The sequence below is a fragment of the Athene cunicularia genome (assembly GCF_003259725.1).
Source record: "Athene cunicularia isolate RWA chromosome Z unlocalized genomic scaffold, athCun1 chrZ_part1, whole genome shotgun sequence".
NCBI lineage: Eukaryota > Metazoa > Chordata > Aves > Strigiformes > Strigidae > Athene > Athene cunicularia.
Window position 1 is genome coordinate 33,503,254 of NW_020799142.1, and position 18,472 is coordinate 33,521,725.

The window sequence follows — 18,472 nt, forward strand, 5'->3', positions numbered from 1 at the left end:
GGGGGGTGTGGGGGGGCGTGCACGTGTACAGTGATGCCTGCGGCTGGATGGTGTTTGCTGTGTGCTGTGGACTGACACAGCAGTTTTCCACAGCCAGGCTATTATTTTACACAATCCCCTTTTTTATCCCTTTTACAGTGGACGGCGGATTGTAGCGAGCAGCTTGATGGCAGCTGCTCCCCATCCCGAGGGAAGGGCTCGTCGTCTCACGAACACAATCAGGTAGGGGTTGTGTTTAGCTCTTCCTCACCAAACCTTTGCTTTTGTTCTTTCACTGTCTCATCTGGCAGTGCAGAGCCTGCCTGTGCTGCCAGATTTCCCTCTCCTGTGGGAGACGTGTCCCTCTGCTCAGCATCTGAAAGGTCGTTCCCACCGAAACCATGGGAGAGGGGCAACATCCTGATGTGTGGATGGATGCTCTGACCACAAGCTTATTGCTCTGCGATAATAAGGAAAAAATATGGAGTGTCCCATTTATTCCTGAAGAGCTTCTTATTGTCACCTGTGTTAGGCACCTCTTTGGAGCATCAAAACTGAATTGGAAGGATGAGATGTAGGTGGGGTGAGGGATCTTTGTGTCGCTATACCTCTTGTTTATGTGCTGCAGCACAAGGATGATGTTGCAGGGAAGAGGATTAAGTAGTTGAGAGGGTGAACTGGAAGAAGCAGCAAAACTGCACGTGCTGACAGCCTGCGTTGGGTTTGCAGTGACAGAAGCCAGGTGCGCGTTGGTTTTGGTGGTTGTAGGTGGCGTGAACGCCAGTGAAGAGTATTTAGAAGCGCTGCTGGCATTGCTGGAGGTGGCTGTCTCTCCTCTGTGCGAGCACCAGCATGGGAGAGGGTTGGGTAGGGAGGAGGCATGGATTTGACTGTTGTCACCTGGTTGAGGGGCTGCTGTGGCACCATGCGACTGTCAACTCTGTAAGAGCAGCGTTCACCCGAGCAGGCTGCAGGACGGGGTGAAGTGTCATTTGTCATTGCTGTGGCTGATGGATGTCTCCAGGTTTTCAGGCTGGTGGTTTTGCTGCCCTTGCCCTTCTTGCTGTCCTTCAGGCTTCAGTCCCACACGTGGGATCCATGAGAAGAAGTCTGGGAGCCCCTTGCAGGGTGGTGCAAGAGGCCGTGCCAGTCTGAGCAGTGTGTGTTGCAGCTCCCATTTTGGGCAGTTTCTTCCTGTGCAGAGCCATGCTGGAAGCTTCTGAGCTCTGGGATGGAGGCTGAAACATCTCCTCCCTGCCATGTGCCTGGATGCAAGGGAGTATCTATACAAACACCTGCACAGAACAAAGGCAAGATCCTGTTGTGCAGGAAGGTGCACGCTGTACATAGATGTCGCTTCAGATGAACCTCTGAAGGTGGCAGACAGAATTGTGGGTTTAATTTATTATAGCTTTGATCTGCTCTGAAATATTCAGCAGCAAAACCCCAGCTGGGGTTCCTCCCACTGCCGCAGCCGGCTGCTTGAAATTCAGCTGGGAGGCTGGCCGTTTCCCTCCAGCCTCCTTGGGTTGCTTGGTGTGTTAGCAGGACTGGGTGTTTTCCCCGGGGAAGAACATCCCTGGCTCGTCACCCAGGGGCCCACCTGACGTGCCAGTCTCTGGTGGGTACCACAGGAGGATGCAGGAATCACACAGGAGTGATGCTTGACTTCAGTCAGTGCAGCCCTGACATCTTCCATCTGCCTGGTCCTGTGCTCTCTTTTGTTTCAACTTACGGGGTTTCTTTTCTTGTTGGGTTTTGGTGTTGGGTTTTTTTGCTTTTTGATTATTTTTTTGCTTTTTGATTATTTTTTTCCTGGGAATTAAACCTATTTGATGTCCTCCAACAGGGATCTTGTTTTCTATATACAAATAACATTCGCTGATGCCCAAGCTGTTTTTCTCTGCATTTGGGCTCTCTCCCAGCCTGCAGCAGAGCTAGTAATTATCTCTCTCCATGTTGGGCTTCCTTTAACAGTGAGTAACAAATTTTCCTTGGCACCAAAGAGGAGCTGCAAGCTATTGTTCTTCTGTCCAGGCAAGTGTTTCTCTTGCTGTTACTGATATATGAGTGAAACACTGCTGGTGAGGGCTAGATTCAGTTTATTACCATTTCTGGCTGTTGATTTTTCACTAGTAGCTTTAAACATTAAAAAAATATATAATCATTAATAAGGTGTTTGTCCTGAATTTAAGTTATCAATCAATCTTCAAACCTGCTAAGGAAAATGCTGGCTTATTATTTCCCAAGGGATATTGGCAGGTTTTTGGTTGCAATTTTTTTATGTTTTTTTGAGGGTTGTAGTTGAAAAATCGAATTCCTGTTTTTCCTGTTTTATTTCCAGCTGAGATTTCTGCATTGTTGGTTATGCAGTATGAACCGGACTTAGTTCAAAAATACTTGGATGTGAGATTTCTGCTGGCTTCAGCTACTGTAAAAATGTGGGTTATGTATTGGTGACTGTGATAAGCCTCACGCAGTTCTAACCTGATGACCAGAAAGGGCATTTATATGGAAATCCAGGTTAGTCCTGGAAATATATTCAGCACCCGTTTTCTTTTCTGCAAAGGCAGAGTAGTCCAGGGCCACAAAAGTAATTGGCTTCCTAAAGGTTATAGGGGAGCCTAGAGTGAAGCTGACTTTCTTGTGCTTGAAAATCCCCCTCTGCATCCCTAAGTACCTGATGCCTTTGAAATTCTTGTCTGTAGGATCCAGCAAGGTTAAGGCAAATAATTTTTTTTTTTTTTTTCATGCATAGGTGCATTATGCATTTATATAGACATTTATATATAATGTGTGTATATAAGCATCCACAGGATGTCGTGTAAGTGTGGGGCTGAGAGTAAATCCTGGATAATGTGCAATTCAAGAGTAAAAATAAGGTGTCTTGATGTAACATGCAGTCCAGGGTATTCCTAAATAGCATTTTTTCTGACGTTGTTGGGTATCTGTGGAGAAGACCACCCTGTACTTGCCCTGATATTACACTGCTTGGTGAGATATCTGCTATTACCAGCTGTTGGAGTCTATATGGGGGTCAGTGCCTGTAGGCTGGCACTTGTACATCCTTCACAAAGCACAAAGCTTCAAAATGGAGAAAATTCCCCCTGGAAACCTTTTACTCTGGTTTTTCCAGTTCTCTGGGCAGGTGGCTACGAGAAGATGGTCTGCTCATGGAGGAACTTATGAGATACATTTTGTGAAGTCCTGGTGCACTGGGAAAATCCTGGCCTCACAGTTACATTCAGCTCATCTATAATTCTCGTTGTTTCCTACTGTGAACACTTCCGTTTGCTGCATGGCGTTGCCATGTTCTGCTAAGACCAGCTGCATTTGAGCGATGGCCCCCAGAAAGTCTGCTAGCACCGTGTGAGCCTCTGGGGTAGAGACCGCTCCATCGAGGTATGCAAGATACTATCTGAGCACCATATGACCTCTGTAAATGAGGAAAATTTAGATAATGGAATAATTTCATATCTTTTTACGTTTGGATTTAATTTTTTTTCTAAAAAGACCCAGTGGGAAGATTTTATGTAATACTTTATTTGCATTCCCCTTGTGAGGCTGTTGCAAGTAGGAAGCTCTTTGATATATTTCTGAGAGCAATTCATTAAGTAAAAGACTTCTGGTATGGTATGTATTTAGAGAGCCAGCAGAGCTCTTGGTACATGAAAGGCCTGGCAGCAGCTCCATCCCAGGCTCCCCTTGTGTAAAGGGCATTAACAAAAACCAGAGCAACTCTGCAGGTTTGTCCCATTTCTCCACGCGGTGGGAGAGGGAAAGCTGAAAATCCTCCTTCCTGGCCAAGTCTGTCCCTTCCCCCATTGGTGGCTGGCTGTCACCCATCATCACCAAGCAAAAGCCTGTGTTGTTGGCAGTAAATGAGACTGCAGTTTATTTTACTGCTTATTTGCATGTGTGTCCACGTCCCGCCAGGTGCAGCAGGGACTTGTTGCATGATTGGGGACCTCAGAGGCTTCTCCAGTTGTTGGTCATGTTGTCTATCTGCTGAACAGTGAAGGAGCAGGTAGGGTGTGTGTATCACATCTGGATTATCATACACCCTGCCAGTACCACCCTTCTGCTGTCCTCCCTGAGGAGCTGGTGGTGGAGGAGATGGTTTGGTTTGCCTTCCCATTAAGCCAGTAGAAACAGCAGCACATCTGTGACAGGTAGAAGTCATGGGTTTCCACTCTTGGGCTTTGGTTGGAGAGGACTAGCTGGCTGGAGTTAAGAGCATCCCAAAGGCTGCTCTGACAAATCTAGAGTGTCTGGTGTTGAGTGTCTGGTGCTGTTTGGTAGCGTGGAGATGTAGAGAGCTTTGCAGGAGTTGTTTGCCGTTGTCTGGCACATCCTGCCTAAGGATGTCTGAAATGAAGCCCAAGCCTTTATGATAAGGAAAGAATAAGAAGTTCCCACAAAATCAAATGTCACATGAAACTTTATCTCCGATGTCTCCGTGACTCAAAGAAGCACAGTGCTAGGGCCAAAATGTTTCCTGGCAGGAGATAGTTCTCATTGTGTGAGCTCAGACTGTAGACAGAAGACATCTGACCTGCCTGCATCTGGGGAGGCGCAGCCCGAGGAGGTGTCTTTGACTGCTGTGTATGGAGTAGGAGCAGGGCAGACCCACCTAAACCTTCCAGGTCCCTCCTTCAAGTGTCTCACTTGAACCTCAGAACCGCCTCCGATGATGAGCACTTGGCTTCCAACCACATGTGAAGGCTGTCTCTTGGAAAACAGCAGATTTCAATGCACAGTGGAACTTAATTTTATAGAAATCAGAAAAAAAAAACCAAAGTAACCATGCAGATTTTTCTTGCAATTCCGGAAATTTTTTTTTTACAGGCATCGGGGCTGCTTGGCTGCCTGGCGTGACACACCAGGAAATCCTCCCCAGTGGATGCTGCGTAGGCAGATGACAAGGGATCACAGTTGCAGGCAGTGGCTGTGTCATGAGGTCTAGAGTTGGACTGAGGTTCCTGCAATCACTACCACCTTGGAAACTTCTCAGGTCGTTGGTGAAGTCATCTTTTTGCCAGCTTAAATCTGCTGACATCAGCAGGCAGCGTGTAATGCCCCAAATCCTTGGCTAACTAGATCAGTGCTGGAGAGTGGATGGACACTGCTTGCGAAGAGGCTGGCAGGACCTCCTGACCGAAGACGGAATTAATTTCCTCGTGCTGGTAGACAGCCTGTGTCTGGCTTTAGTTGACCATCTTTGGGTCCCAGATCTGAATCACAGTGATTTTCTTGCTCAGCAAAATGTCAGGGACGATCCTGGGGGCAGTTTGAGGTTCTCCCATCTCACCACCCCACTTCTGTCATAGCCCAGGGCCAGTTTGTCACTGAATTTGGTTGAGGTTGTCCCCCACGCTGAAAACCTGTTGGGACAAGTGGATGCTGGCAGATGCTGCAGTCACCGTTGTCTTGTTTCCGAAAGAAAAAGAGAAAGTGAAAGAGAGGAAGTTACTTTGAGGCTTTGCCAGTGAATACAGGTTGGTGTAGCCCTGCCTGATAGAGGAAGAAATTAAATCTTTTAAGTAGGGTGACCTGCCCACGATCAAAGAGCAGCTCTGAGAAAACCAGTCATTTAATGATTTTCTGCCTGTAATTGCTGTGTGATGCTCCCTGTGTGTAGTGAATGCGGCGGAGAGGACTGCTGAGAAAGGAATCAATTTCTTTAGCTAGGTGTACTGGGTTTGTGTGGAGGGGTTTTGGTAGCAGGGGAGGGGGCTACAGCAGTGGCCCCTGTGAGAACCTTCTGGAAGCTTCCTCGGCTCCAAATCGGACCCACCTCTGGCCAAGGCCGAGCCAGTTAGTGATGGTGGCTGCACCTCTGCAATAACGTATGTAAAAAGGGGAACCTGGGAGAGATTGGGAGGACTTTGAGGGGGAGTTAGAGGAAGGACGCCTCTGCCAACACCGAGGTCGGTGGGAGGAAGGAGGAGGAAGAGGGGGTGATGTACCGGAGCACGGAGCCCCCCTGTATCCCGTGGTGAGAGGGCAGGGCCCCCCATCACCCATGGGGGTCCCTGGAGGAGCAGAGATTCTCCTGCGGCCTGTGGGGGACCCCCGGGACTCTGTGGGGAGAAGCAGCCCCCGCTGTTGTAGGTCGGTGCTGGGAGGTGCAACCCGTGGGGGTGACCCACGGCGGAGCATCTCGGGAAGAATCATCCCGTGGGGAGGGCTCGGGCGGAGAGAGTTTGTGGGGGACTGTCTGCTGGGAGAGGGACGTGAGGTGGAGCAGGGGGAGGAATGCAGGAGAGTGATTCCCCCCAGCCTTGGAGGAAGGAGCAGCAGGACTGACTGCACCCCCCGTCCCCTGCACCACTGGGAGAGGAGGAGGTCGAGCTATTGGGAACAAAACTGAGCCTGGGAAGAAGGGAGGGGTGAGCAAAGGTGTGTTTAACCTATGGTAACACTTCTTACTGTCCCACTCTGCCAAGTGTTGTTGTTAGTGTTTGAATTGTAGTGATGTCCTTGTTCGAGCTTGTCTTTTGCCTGTGAATGGCTGAGCCACCCCTCCCTGTCCTTATCTTTCTGAGCCTTTTGTTTCATTTTTCTCCTTCCCAGCGCTGGGGGGGAAGGAGTGAACAAACAGTCAATGTCTGCTCCGTTGCCCTCTGGGCTCAAACCAAGACAATAGGTCTGACTTCTCCATGACTTCTGCTTGGGATACACCTTGTGAACCTGCTGCGGTGTCTGAAGATTTGGGAGTGAAATGGCTTCGCTGCTTTGCAGCCTGAAAACTGTTGCTGTTTACTGACGATGAGGAAGGTGCCTTCTAGGCCTAGTGTCACTAGTGACTGGTGGGAGGACATCTTGTCACCCTTGGTTTCCATTTTTGTAGAGTGGACAGAGTGATGTTGGTCTGCCTGTTGAAGGGAGAGCTTCCCACGCTCTGTTTTCGTGAACCTTGCAGTAGCTGTAAGTTTCTGAGAAGCCTTTCAGGTCTTCCAGATTTGGTTGAATAGGTCAAGTGCCGAAGCTCTTGGCAGGGAAGGGATGACTTGAGCCATTTAGTCCAAGGCTCAGGCCGGAGCTTGGTGCTGGATTTCCATGGCATGTCTGAAGTTTCCAGTGCCATTCTGAGTGCTCTCAGTGCTCCTTATCATCTTCATCCTTGTGTGTAAACAAGCTGCTTAGCACATCCTTGGTTAACAGGTCTCTTCCAGTGTTGTCTGGAAGGAACACAACCACACAGGCTTGGCCCTTTTCTGAGGAGTCCAGAAAGATCTTGTAGGCTCAATGTCCTAATTCCAAGCCCATCAGATCCTTTGGTCCTTTATTGTGGCAGAGCTGTAGGTAAAACCTTACTTCTCCTGCTGGAAGAAGAGCTCCAAACGACGTTTTCTGCTGTGCCTTTACTGAAGTAGTGATCAGGGACCATACCATATTGGAGAGGGCTGGGCATGGTGGACGTGGACCTGGGGAGTGAAGGAGCAGAGCCAAATAGGTTGTTTTCTCTGCATGATATTTTTATATCAGGGTAAGTTTTCAGTTTTTCTTATAGCCTTATGCAGTACACTGGGAAGAAAGAAGCTGAAATTTTGTCCCTGCTAAAATGTTTAGAGTAATCTTATGTTTTTTTCTCAAAAGGTTCATTTAAAATTATTAAAATAATTAAATCATTATTTTTTCTGTAGAAGAATTGGAGTGGTTGTTCTTGAAAAGGTCTAGAAGGGCAGGGAGATACTTGGAGTCCAGTGTCAAAATTCTGCATAACTGGAAGGTTTAGCTGCAGTGCAAAGTAGGTGCAGAAAACCTCTGCTACAGAAAAAAAACCCAAAGGTCCTTTTATGTGATACCTGTCTTGTGTTCTGACCAGGATTAAGACTCAAAGTTTGGGATTCATTTGAAGGACCCCACAACTTGATCTAGGGACGTCCTCGTAGGTGCAGTGGTGAGACTGTTGTTAATGCTGGAGGATATCTCAGAGGCTTTTGTGTCCTCAGAAGTCCTCTAGCTTTCCATTGTTTTTCCTTTTTCTCTGGCCCACCTTAGGCTGTGAACGCTGTACACTGAATATTGAGAGTTTGGCATACAATTGTACATGAATCCCATCAAGAATTCCCTGATGTCCACATAAAGTTTGTGGTATTGCCATGGTCGGTCTACACCTCTACCAACAGTCAACTTCACCCATACTTACCGTCACTGAGAGCAACCACGTAGGTGATCACCATATTTTCCATTTATTATCTGTGCACTGGGGCAAAGCTGCCTCCTTTTTCTGCAAATGGGGTTTTCAAACTTGCAGTGAAGCAGCAGAAAATATTAACTCTTGAGCTGGCAAAGGGAGTGGGATTAATTAGTTCATGCCTCAAAGATCTAGCTGCGAAAGTGAAAATTGCAGTGTAAGTGAAACATATGATTAATGCTAATTAAAATGGAAATGTTAGACTTGACAGCTAGTTTCCGAAGGAAGGTGGCTGGCAGTATTAATGTGCACAAGCCTCGCTGTTCCCCAGAGGGTGCAGAGCTTGGCCAGAAGGATTGGCATGGATGAGAGCAGCTGCTGGGAGTCAGTCTCTGGAAGGGGTGACGTTTCCTTCCAAGCCCCAGAGTGTGCCTCAGAGGTCCCATCTCCTGCTGATGAGTGTAGACCATGAGTAGTAGGTGGAGGAACCCACATAATGTCTAGAAGCAAGAGTTCGAGGTTTGTTTGGGAGAGAGTGGGAGAGTCTTGGTCTTTTGAGGGTGCAGCAGAGACTAATGGGGCCAGATGATGGGAGATTAGTTGGCAGGAGGCATGGGCATGGGATGGAGAATTTTGTGCCATTACAACAGTTTCTTCAGCCTTTGTCAGAGCTGTGGACAAAACTGTTCCTGCAACATGCTGAATTAATTTAGCAAGAGCGCTGTGTGTAGGGAGACACGTAGGTGGCCGTGCTGCGGGATGGAGAGTGGGCAGTGCCAATGTCTCACCACTGCAGAGCCTCAGCTGTCTGCTGAAGTCCAGCTGCCTGTGTGGGTTTGGAATGGGGTTTTTATGGTTTTTACGATGATGTTGGTGGAGGGTTTTTGTTGCTCGGTTGTTGTTTTTTAAGGAACAATCATTACCTGCATGCATACTTCTGCTCGCTCCTCCAGCATCACCTGTGAGGTTGGTGTGAGCTTTCCTGCTCCCACAGAAAGGAGGTCTGCAGAAAGGGTTCATTTTAGCATGAAAGGGCTTTATTAGAAGACACAAAGCCACCAGAAATGTCTGGGAGAGTTTCTGATGGGCACATAGAATCACAGAATCGCCTAGGTTGGAAAAGACCTTGAAGATCATCCAGTCCAACCATTAACCCAACATTAACAGTTACCAACTACACCAGATCCCTCGACGCATTTCTGTTCTAGGGATCTGAACCCCTATCAGTAAGGTAGCAGTAAAGAGTTGTTCATCTTTGGCAATTAGTCAGAAATTTAGATGAAATCCTGAGCTTGGCTGGCAATTAGTGAGAAGTTTAGGTGAAATACTGAGCTTGGCTGTGCTGGTGAGTATGAACATGAGTGTATTTAGGTCATACTCTGTTTTAGCTTCAACAAAAGTTTCAACAATTTTTAGTTCAACAATTTTTATTTTTAAAATAATTTGGTTTTAAATATGAATATTAATAGGGCATGATAAAGATAAGGAATGTGAACAGGGAAAAGACCCCAGGCCATGAGTTAGAGGTGGGAGACAAGCTAATTTAGTGAAAGGGTACCTGTGATTTTTGTCTTAACTGTTTCATTCCGTATCTGCTGGCTTGTGTCGGTGAGTTTAAATGTTGATGCATGGTGGTACCAATCTCCCTGTTTCTCACAACGGTTTTATTGTGGTCAGCCACGTTTTTGGAATTTGCATATCTTCAGGTTGTCTGCAGGCAATTGCGACCAGAAGTTGAATCAACCTAATATAACTGAATGGTGGTGTTTATTTTCAGTGTGTCTTTTAAAACAAAAGGTGCATATGCTCACTGGTCCCATTGGAGCATTTGACACACAAGTTTTTGAGGCATGGATGAACAAGATGTTCAGTGTTTAGGATACAATAAACTGGTAGTTAATCCTTCGAATATCAATGGTGGTGCAGGTTTATTTCTCCCAACCATCTTTTCAGTTGGGGCATATCCTCCTCACATCAAATGAGATATTTCTCAGGATGCCTGCAAGGCTGGCTATTCCCCAAGGCTTCCCAAAGTGACCACCTGCCCGTGTCTCACAAGTGACATTGATCAAGTTTTTTTTTCCCTCCATGCCACTTTAACAACTCCCTTAACTTTGTGCTGCTAGGTATTTCTCAGCCATTGGGAGATTCGGGTCATGGTGTAATAAGGAGGCAAGAAGATGCTTTCTACTGTTGTAACATGTGCGAACAACCACAACCTCTCAAATTTCATCTATATACAGTTTGAAAACCAGTTGACCTCCTCTTTTGAAGTCAATGCTGATTTGAGGCTATAGCAACCACAGTAATATTTGAGCTTGCTTGAGACTTGCTAGGTTTGAGGATAGAGAATGTGCAGCTGTAGCAAAAGAGAAACCAGTACTGATGTGTTCTGCTTCCATTTCCTCATGTTTGGTAAATACTGACATGTTTCATGTGCATTAAGGTCCATGCTGGAGCACTTAGTAGCATCACCTTAGGCAGTTTAGCATCCACTGTGCCCGTGTCTCCCTGACCCGTCCAACCCAGGTTGGCAGTGGTGGAGCTGGGGCCTGGTCTGTGCCCCCAGATTAGTGACCTGGACTTGACTGTTGTGTGCAAAGAGGAGTTCACGCTTTGCTTTGCTGGTGTATCGTTTTTGCTCTTGAAGGCCAAGGTGGCTCTGCCCTTGTCTTAGACCATGGCAGGGTCCGCAGGTAACCCCATGAGGATGTCTAAGACATGAGAAACCCTCTTTAGGTGTCAGCTCTCACACCAGTCCTGAAACACATGCTCCTCTTCGTATATGCCAGATTTTCAGAGTGCATGAAAGAGTTGAATATTCTGCACTCTGTGATTTCACGGTTTTTTTGATCATCTTAGCTCACTTCAGAGGTCTTTCCCAAGCCTGTGAGCAAAGCTTTTGGAGCAATTACCCTGACAATATCCACCTTTCTCCCCAAGCACCTTGTGGGTTGTTTGGGTAGATAGAACTGGTGGGGTAAGTTATTCTGGTTTTCAGATGACTCATCTTGCCCTGAGGGCTGTTGGCTGAACAAGAAACTTGCAGGTTGCTTGACAGCAGAACAAGTGTTAGGAGAATAAAAGAGAACATTGGGGACAGCTCCTTAATAGGGAAAAATAGTTATTTGTGTAATGTGTCTCCTGGTGAACTCCCAAGTGTTATCAAGTATGTGAGTAGCTGAACTCCAGCAGTGGGATAAGCAGATGGAAAAACTGACTGAGAAGTTGATTCGGGTTTGAGAGAGGAAATAAGGATATAGGATGGAATTGGAAATGGAATGGAATGGAATAGGATAGGATAGGATAGAATAGGATAGGATAGGATAGGATAGGATAGGATAGAATAGAATAGGATAGAATAGAATAGAATAGAATAGAATAGAATAGAATAGAATAGAAATAGAATAGAATAGAATAGAATAGAATAGAATAGAATAGAATAGAATAGAATAGAATAGAATAGAATAGAATAGAATAGAATAGAATAGAATAGTTCAGTTGAAAGGGACTTAAAAGGATCATTTAGTCCAACTGCCTGACCTATTCAGGGCTGACAGAAAGTTAAAACATGTTGTTAAGGGCATTAGTCCAAATGCCCTTAAGCAGTTTGGAGGATGTGGGGTTGCTGAATATGCAGAATTAATCTTCATGAAGACAGAGGAGGTAAGTATTTTTCCTCATGCATAGACTAGAGCACTGGAGTTAAATCTTATCTCCATTGAAGCTTCCCACAGTGTCATCCCTTTGCAGTGTGTAAATAGAACATGTTAAAGGACTCTAGCCCCATAATCAGGGTGTTGGACATGGGCATGGCTTTGTAGGTGCTTGCTGTGGTGGGGGAGCTGGAGCTCTCCTGGCTCACCAGGTCAGTGGTTTTTTGTGGGTGTGGGACAGCATTGCCCTTGACTAAAGCGAGCTGTTTGTTATTTCCAGGAAGAGTGGGATCACAGCAGCAGTGGGAGTGCAGGATCCCGGCCGGGGTCGGGCTCCAGGCGCGGGTCTGGATCCAGGTCTGGCAGCCACGGGAGAAGCAGCCAGTTCAGGCAATCGACCAAGGTATACCTGGTAGCAACATGCTGAAGTCGTGTCCTTTGCTTGCTGTTTATCAGAGGCATCCTCCTAACGACGTGTTTGTGTGTGTCTGTGTGTACACATAGGGTGTGAGCACATGTCAGTTATGAAGGACGCCTCAGAGACCTAATTAATTCACACATAATGTGTGACCTGGCTGCTGAGGGCTGTAGCTGTCCTTCATCCTCAAAAAGTCTGTTGAGATATGCTGAGTGCCTTAATATTGGGAAAGAAGTTCCTAGTCAGCTGGTTTAGTGCAAAGGAAATTAGGGTTTTTTTCTTTATTTGAAGTCTTGGAGTATTTTAATTTTTGGAAATTGAGAGATGTCTGTATTTTTTGGCAAGTCTTCATTAGAAGGTGATATATGAGTGGACACCGCATAGATGGTGTTAAATGGTGACCTTGAGTCCACCTGCTTTCTGTCGAAGCTGTCAGCAGGACTAGATGGGGAGTTACCCTCCTGCCCTGCAAAAAAATTGTAAGAATCTGCTTTTGACTTGATTTTAATCCATTTCTTGAACTCGGACCAGTGAGCTATTTTAGTCAGCCCTGTCCTCCTCCCTCCTTTTGGAGTTGGTGTACTTCTGCACATGTTGTGCTAGAAGTGGAGGAGGACTCTGGGAGATTTGGGGCCAGTGGTCCTGAGTCCTGATCCGTTCATCCATCTCAGCCATCCTGGAGAGCTTGAGAAAGTCGTCCATCCTCCTGAGCCATGCTGTGGAGGGAGAGGACCTGCAGAATTGTCTTGATGCTGGAAAGTAATGGTCCTTTCCAGTGGGAACTAGACTCAATGTGTCCGTCTGAGCAGGGATAATGCTGTCTTCCTCAAAATGTCTGAATTTTTCATATGAAAACTTGCTGTTTTCAACAAGGAAACCTTTAATTGGAGCCTTTTCAGACAGTTCAGTGTCTATCTTTTTTGTTTTCTACCAAAGTGAAGCCAGGGGTTGTAGGCAGCTGAGAAGGGGGAAGGATGTGGGAATCTTCTCAAACATAGAACTGAAAAATGCCTAAGAAGTAGCACATGACACAGGATAATCCCTGAATTTCTACCATGGACTCAGCCGACCACTTGGCGTTGTTCTACATTTATGCCAAGCACAGCGATGACCTAACACTGCTGCAGTCGTGCCACGAAGAGCACGATTTTGTATTTGTAGTGCTTTGCTGGAGGACGGTAACGAGGAGTGGCAAGAGGAACCGGTGGGACGCTGAGCTGGGCTTTGAAAAGCTGCTGCGTGCATGCAAATGCTGACTTTGTGGGGAATTTGCTGAAGCTGCATGCATGAGTAAACAGTCAGAGTCCACGTGGCTGGTGGCGTGGTCCATCCCTCTGTTTGTGTGGGCAGCGACAGTGGTTGGGTGGCTGTGGATGGAGGTGACGTGTGCTCACGGGGCTGGAGGACAGAGGTCACGGACGTGCATTTAAACCATGCCGAGTATAGAATCTGCTACAGCCAATCTCTGATCTTTCTGAGTATCGATGTTATTCTTGTCGGTGCATCTCTCAGTCATCCTTCCTAGTGTCTTAATTAATTTTCAGCAGTACTAACCCCTTTGTGGTGAAAATGTTTACCTAAAGCTGAGGGTTAGGTCATTGGCAGCTTCATGTTAAAAGTGTTTATGGTTGTAATTGCAGTGCTGGAGGAACTGACAGCAAATCGCTTCTTTTCTTAAATACATGTAATTTAATTTTTTTTACTTTTTTTTTTTTTTTTGTCCCTTGACTTGAGAATTGGCTTTGTTAAAGTCTTATTATTAACTGTTGGTACCATGCTGTGAGCATTTCAGTAAATGCCCTGCAGCGCAGAGTCACTCAAGCAGCAAACATTCTCCCTGCCTTGTGCGTCGTCGAGACAGAAACCGGTTATAAAGACAGGTCACTGAACACCAACAGGATGTCTCGAAATGACTAGTGACTCACGACTTAATGACAAGGTGCGTTATCGTTTGGCCCTGGCGCCAGCTTGAGGCACTTTGGCTAGCTTGGAGCATCTCTGAGAGGCCATGGGGACATTGTCTCAGAGGACCAGGAGGTGCAGCCTAGTTTGGGTGGGAGCATCCAACCACTGCCTAGAGGCTTGCACCACCTGAACCATCACTGCAATTTCCTCTAATTGCCAGGATTAGTGCTGGGACTGACCTGCCTGTGCTCACCGGTAGAGCACTGATGAGCCGATGTGCCAGGGAGGTGTGGGAGAGCTGGGTGGGACAGCTTGTGCTGGCTCCGCTTGCATCACGGGCTAGGAGGTGTCAGTGCCAGGGCTCTCCATCCACATCCAAACAGATTTCAGGCTGAGCGTCGGAGGGTAATTGCTAGGTGCTTCATTTCAGGGCTCAAGACAGCACTCTTCAGAAGCCCAGTATCAAGCTGAATTTGGGCAACAATTTTAGGATGCAACCTGTTGCATTAGGAACCCAGTTTATCTTAAATTTTTTGCTATTTAATGTCTTTGTTGATGATTTGTCTCAGCCTCACTGCAACTGGTTACACGTTCCCAGTCTTCCTCCCTGAACCCAAATACTTTGCTCTTGGGAAATCCCAGGCTCACTGACAGGTACTCAAAATTTCCCATGTCCATAGCAAATGGAAAGAGAAATGCATCTGTCTGCAAGAAGTATCTCTTCTTTGGATGACAGCTATAAATATTTTCATTATACTGCATGAGGATGTTTCTAAGCATTTAGAAAACCATTTTCTCTCCTTGGTGGGAAAAAATTTTGCTTATGTTTCCCTAAAATAAAAAGCTCTGCTTCCAGAACTGATCTACAGAACTTTATGTATTTCACAGAATCTTAGAATCACAGAGGTTGGAAAAGCCCCTGAAGCTCCTCCAGCCCAACCATGACCCTCCCCCTGACCGTTCCCAACTCCCCCAGATCCCTCAGCGCTGGCTCAGCCCGACTCTTCAACCCCTCCAGGGATCCCGGGGACTCCCCCCCTGCCCTGGGCAGCCCATTCCAACGCCCAACAGCCCCTTCTGCACAGAAATCCTTCCTCAGAGCCAGCCTGACCCTGCCCTGGGCAGCTTGAGGCCATTCCATCTTCTCCTGTCGCACTCTATTTCTTGTAATTTGTTTGTGCATAGACTTATTGACCTGCAGATCCCTGGAGGTTAAAATCATAATCTGTAGACCCCTTGGAAGAGACAAAAAAGGGAGCAATGTGGCTGTATTTGGTGTATCTGGTGCCTAAATAGTTCATTGTGCTAGGAATGGATGCCAAGTGTCACCAACTGTAGTGTGGACTGAGGATGCGTGTCTTGCTTGTTTGGAAGATTGCTTACTTTATGGGCAGATTGAGGTCTGGAACTCCATTAAGAAATGGTCAAATTTACATGAGTTTTTACATGTCTCGGTTATTATTCATAATATTTGAAAATGGCAGAAATTATAGAATGGGGAATATGTGGAAGCTGTCTTCTCCAGCACTTGTTTCACCACAGCCGGACCATTTGGACTGAAATACTTAGATAATCTGAATATGTGTAAGATGATGAATAATTTGAATACATGTGAGAAATATAGGGGGGAAATTGGTAATACGGGATTCTCTATTTGCAGTGCATTTATGTGTCCATCCCAGATGAGTCTGAGTCAAGTCTGATTTCTTGAATGGCAAATTCCAACGTGCTTTACTTCTCTGCCTGTAAAGGGTAGGGAGGGCAGCCCTCTTTCTGCGGGGAGGGCATGTGTAGGCTGATGACTGTAGAGGGGCCATGAAGGACAATGTGAGGTCTTGGCTTTAGATGTTCTTGCTTCAGGTATCTGGTTTTGCCAAAAGCAGCTGCATGGGAAAATTCAAGGTGCTTTTCAGTTTGCTGGAGGTTTCTCATAATTCCCATCTGATTATACCATGATGCTTTTGCTTCTGAGGGGAAGGAACCATCACCTTAGTGTTGGTGGGATGTGTTCCAGAATAACCGTGTGAACTCATTTGCTGGTGTGCATTGCAGAGGTGGCACGGTGCAGGTTCTGACATCCCCTGCCTGATGTTAGAGCAAGAAATCATGCCACTGTGACTCCTTGAAAAAGCAGGATGGCTTTCCCTGTCATTATTGGTGACGGCAGGCTCTGGTGGCAGCTGCTGAAGAGTATCTCCATCCTTGGAGATACTAAAAAAACATCTGGATGTGGTCTTGGGCAGCTGGTTGTAGGTGGCCCTGCTGGAGCAGGAGGATTGGGCCAGATGAGCTTCAGAGGTCCCTTCCCACCTCATCTGCTCTGTCCCTCTGAAGCTGAGTGTATTCATAGGTGGGACCTCAACCTACCCACTGAACCTCGGTGTGTCCTGGAGCTTGTGGACGGTGGGGTAAGAGGACAGGGTCAGAGCTGAGCCTACGTGTTGTCTGCTCCGTATTGTCCACAGTTTTGTTTCCCCAAGGCTGAAACTGAGTCACTCCTTGCCTTCACGGTGCACTTTTGCAGCAGACAAGGGGACTCTGCGTTGCAGTGAGCATGGATTCACACGGGAGTGGAGGAGCCAGGACACCTCCGAGACTGGCGATGGGAGAGGCTGTGCCAGGCTGTGCTGTGGTGCGGATAGTGCTGAGTGCCTTCCAGCGAGTAACCACCTTTCCCTCCCTCCTAGAATGGCAACAAGGAGAGCTCCCTTGACATGCTGGGCACGGACATCTGGGCTGCCAACACCTTTGACTCCTTCAGGTAAGCCAGTTTTAAAATGCTTTAAGAGAGGGATGGACTGTGTCCTATCCTAGCCCGTGTGCCTGTCTTGCCAGTACCCAGGTGCCACTGAGTACCCTGCTGGTACTCATGTTGTTGCTCCTCCTCCTCCCCATCCCCATTTCACCCACAGCACTAAGCACAATCTACTTAAAGCATCCTACATGCCTGGGAGAGACCACTGGATGGGTTTGCTGTCCAAACATCTGAAACCAGTACTGATATGGTTACTTGTAATCATATGAGAGCCACACAGGCAAGACTTGAGGCAGCTCTGAGCTACTGCTCCAGGCTTTTACTCTTCCATTAATTGGAGGTGCGATCATGCATTGGCTTCGCAGCTGCTGGGAAGAGCTCTTCAGCAGCTGCATCCATACAAGGGGAAGTGGTGAAATATGCTTTCTGTCCAATTTTATGCATATCTCTCTCTCTGTGCTTGGAGAGCTGCAAGAGTCTGCAGGGGTTGAGTTCCCACCTGGGGCTTGCTCCAGGCTGTTGGGAGCAGGCAGGTTGTGTGGGTCCAGAGACAACATCTCCACTTCATGGACCAGACCACTACCTGCTGCAATACCCCCTTGATACAGAGAGCAAGTATAGCTAGCAAGATGTGTGCTGCACCATGCTACATCATACATCGAAATTATGGAAAAAAAAAAAAAAAAAAAAAAAAAAAAAGAAGAAATTAAAAGAAACGTGATGCAGCACTGTGAAGGTTGGAGACCTGCATCTGTGTGCTCTGTGGCAGGGAGCAGCGCCTCCAGAAGTACCAGCTCTCCTTGTCTACAGGCTCCAATGTGCCCTCTGCTTCTCAGCTTGTTTAATTAGTAGTGGACTTTCTTTCTTTGTTTTTCCCTGTTTTTCTGTCTTAGTGGTGCGACGTGGGACTTGCAACCTGAGAAACTAGATTTCACCCAGTTCCACAGGAAGTTGCGAAACACCTCCAAACACCCGCTGCCTCACATAGACAGAGAAGGGTGAGTGCTGCTTATGCAATACCGTGCTCTCCAGCAAGGTCTCTAACTCCTCCTGTGCTGTAGGAATGCTAGCTTGGTGTCCTGGCTCCTGTGGAGGACATGGGGAAGCGGTGCTGGGCGATGTATGGGGTTTGAGCATGCCACGATCAGTCTAACTGGCTCTGCTATTGTCCAGTTCTGGGCCAGAGCAGAGTTACTCACTGTATTTTACATTGCTTGGTAGAGTTCAGTCTTTAAACCTGGATCCAAGTCTTCTAGATCCAAGTCTCCTAGATTTAATCTTCTTGAATATTGGAGGAAAGATCCTGGCTTAGTGCTGATCCCAATTACAGTTCCCACGAGTGACAGGGCTTCTGCTGTTCTCCCCAGCAAGACTTCAGGGAAGGAGAAAGCATCAGTGTGATTCATGTAGTGTTCATCCCCCATCTGCTAGCAACAAAACTCTGAAAACATTAAACAGGTCCTTTGGTGGTGACAGCTTGCAGGAACTTCCACGGTGTTGCTGGATTGCTCTTTGGTTGTTGGCTGGTCAAGCCAAATAAATGCATGCCAGCACCACGTGGATCACTGACATTGCTTAGATGTTCATCACCATTTCTCTGCAGATTATCTCCAAAT

General features: G+C 47.0%; 1 protein-coding gene across 4 annotated transcripts in view; it reads left to right on the top strand.

The window, feature by feature from the left end:
* Positions 1-18,472, top strand: part of CTIF (cap binding complex dependent translation initiation factor) — a 119,035-nt gene that overhangs the window by 3,928 nt on the left and 96,635 nt on the right. For 2 of the 4 annotated variants that reach the window (XM_026865567.1, XM_026865568.1), the window contains exons 2-5: positions 139-222; positions 12,059-12,181; positions 16,789-16,862; positions 17,750-17,854. In XM_026865567.1, coding sequence (XP_026721368.1) covers positions 139-222; positions 12,059-12,181; positions 16,789-16,862; positions 17,750-17,854 — 386 coding nt within the window. The remainder of the gene's footprint in view (positions 1-138; positions 223-12,058; positions 12,182-16,788; positions 16,863-17,749; positions 17,855-18,472) is intronic. The other 2 variants (XM_026865569.1, XM_026865570.1) reach the window with 2 other exon arrangements.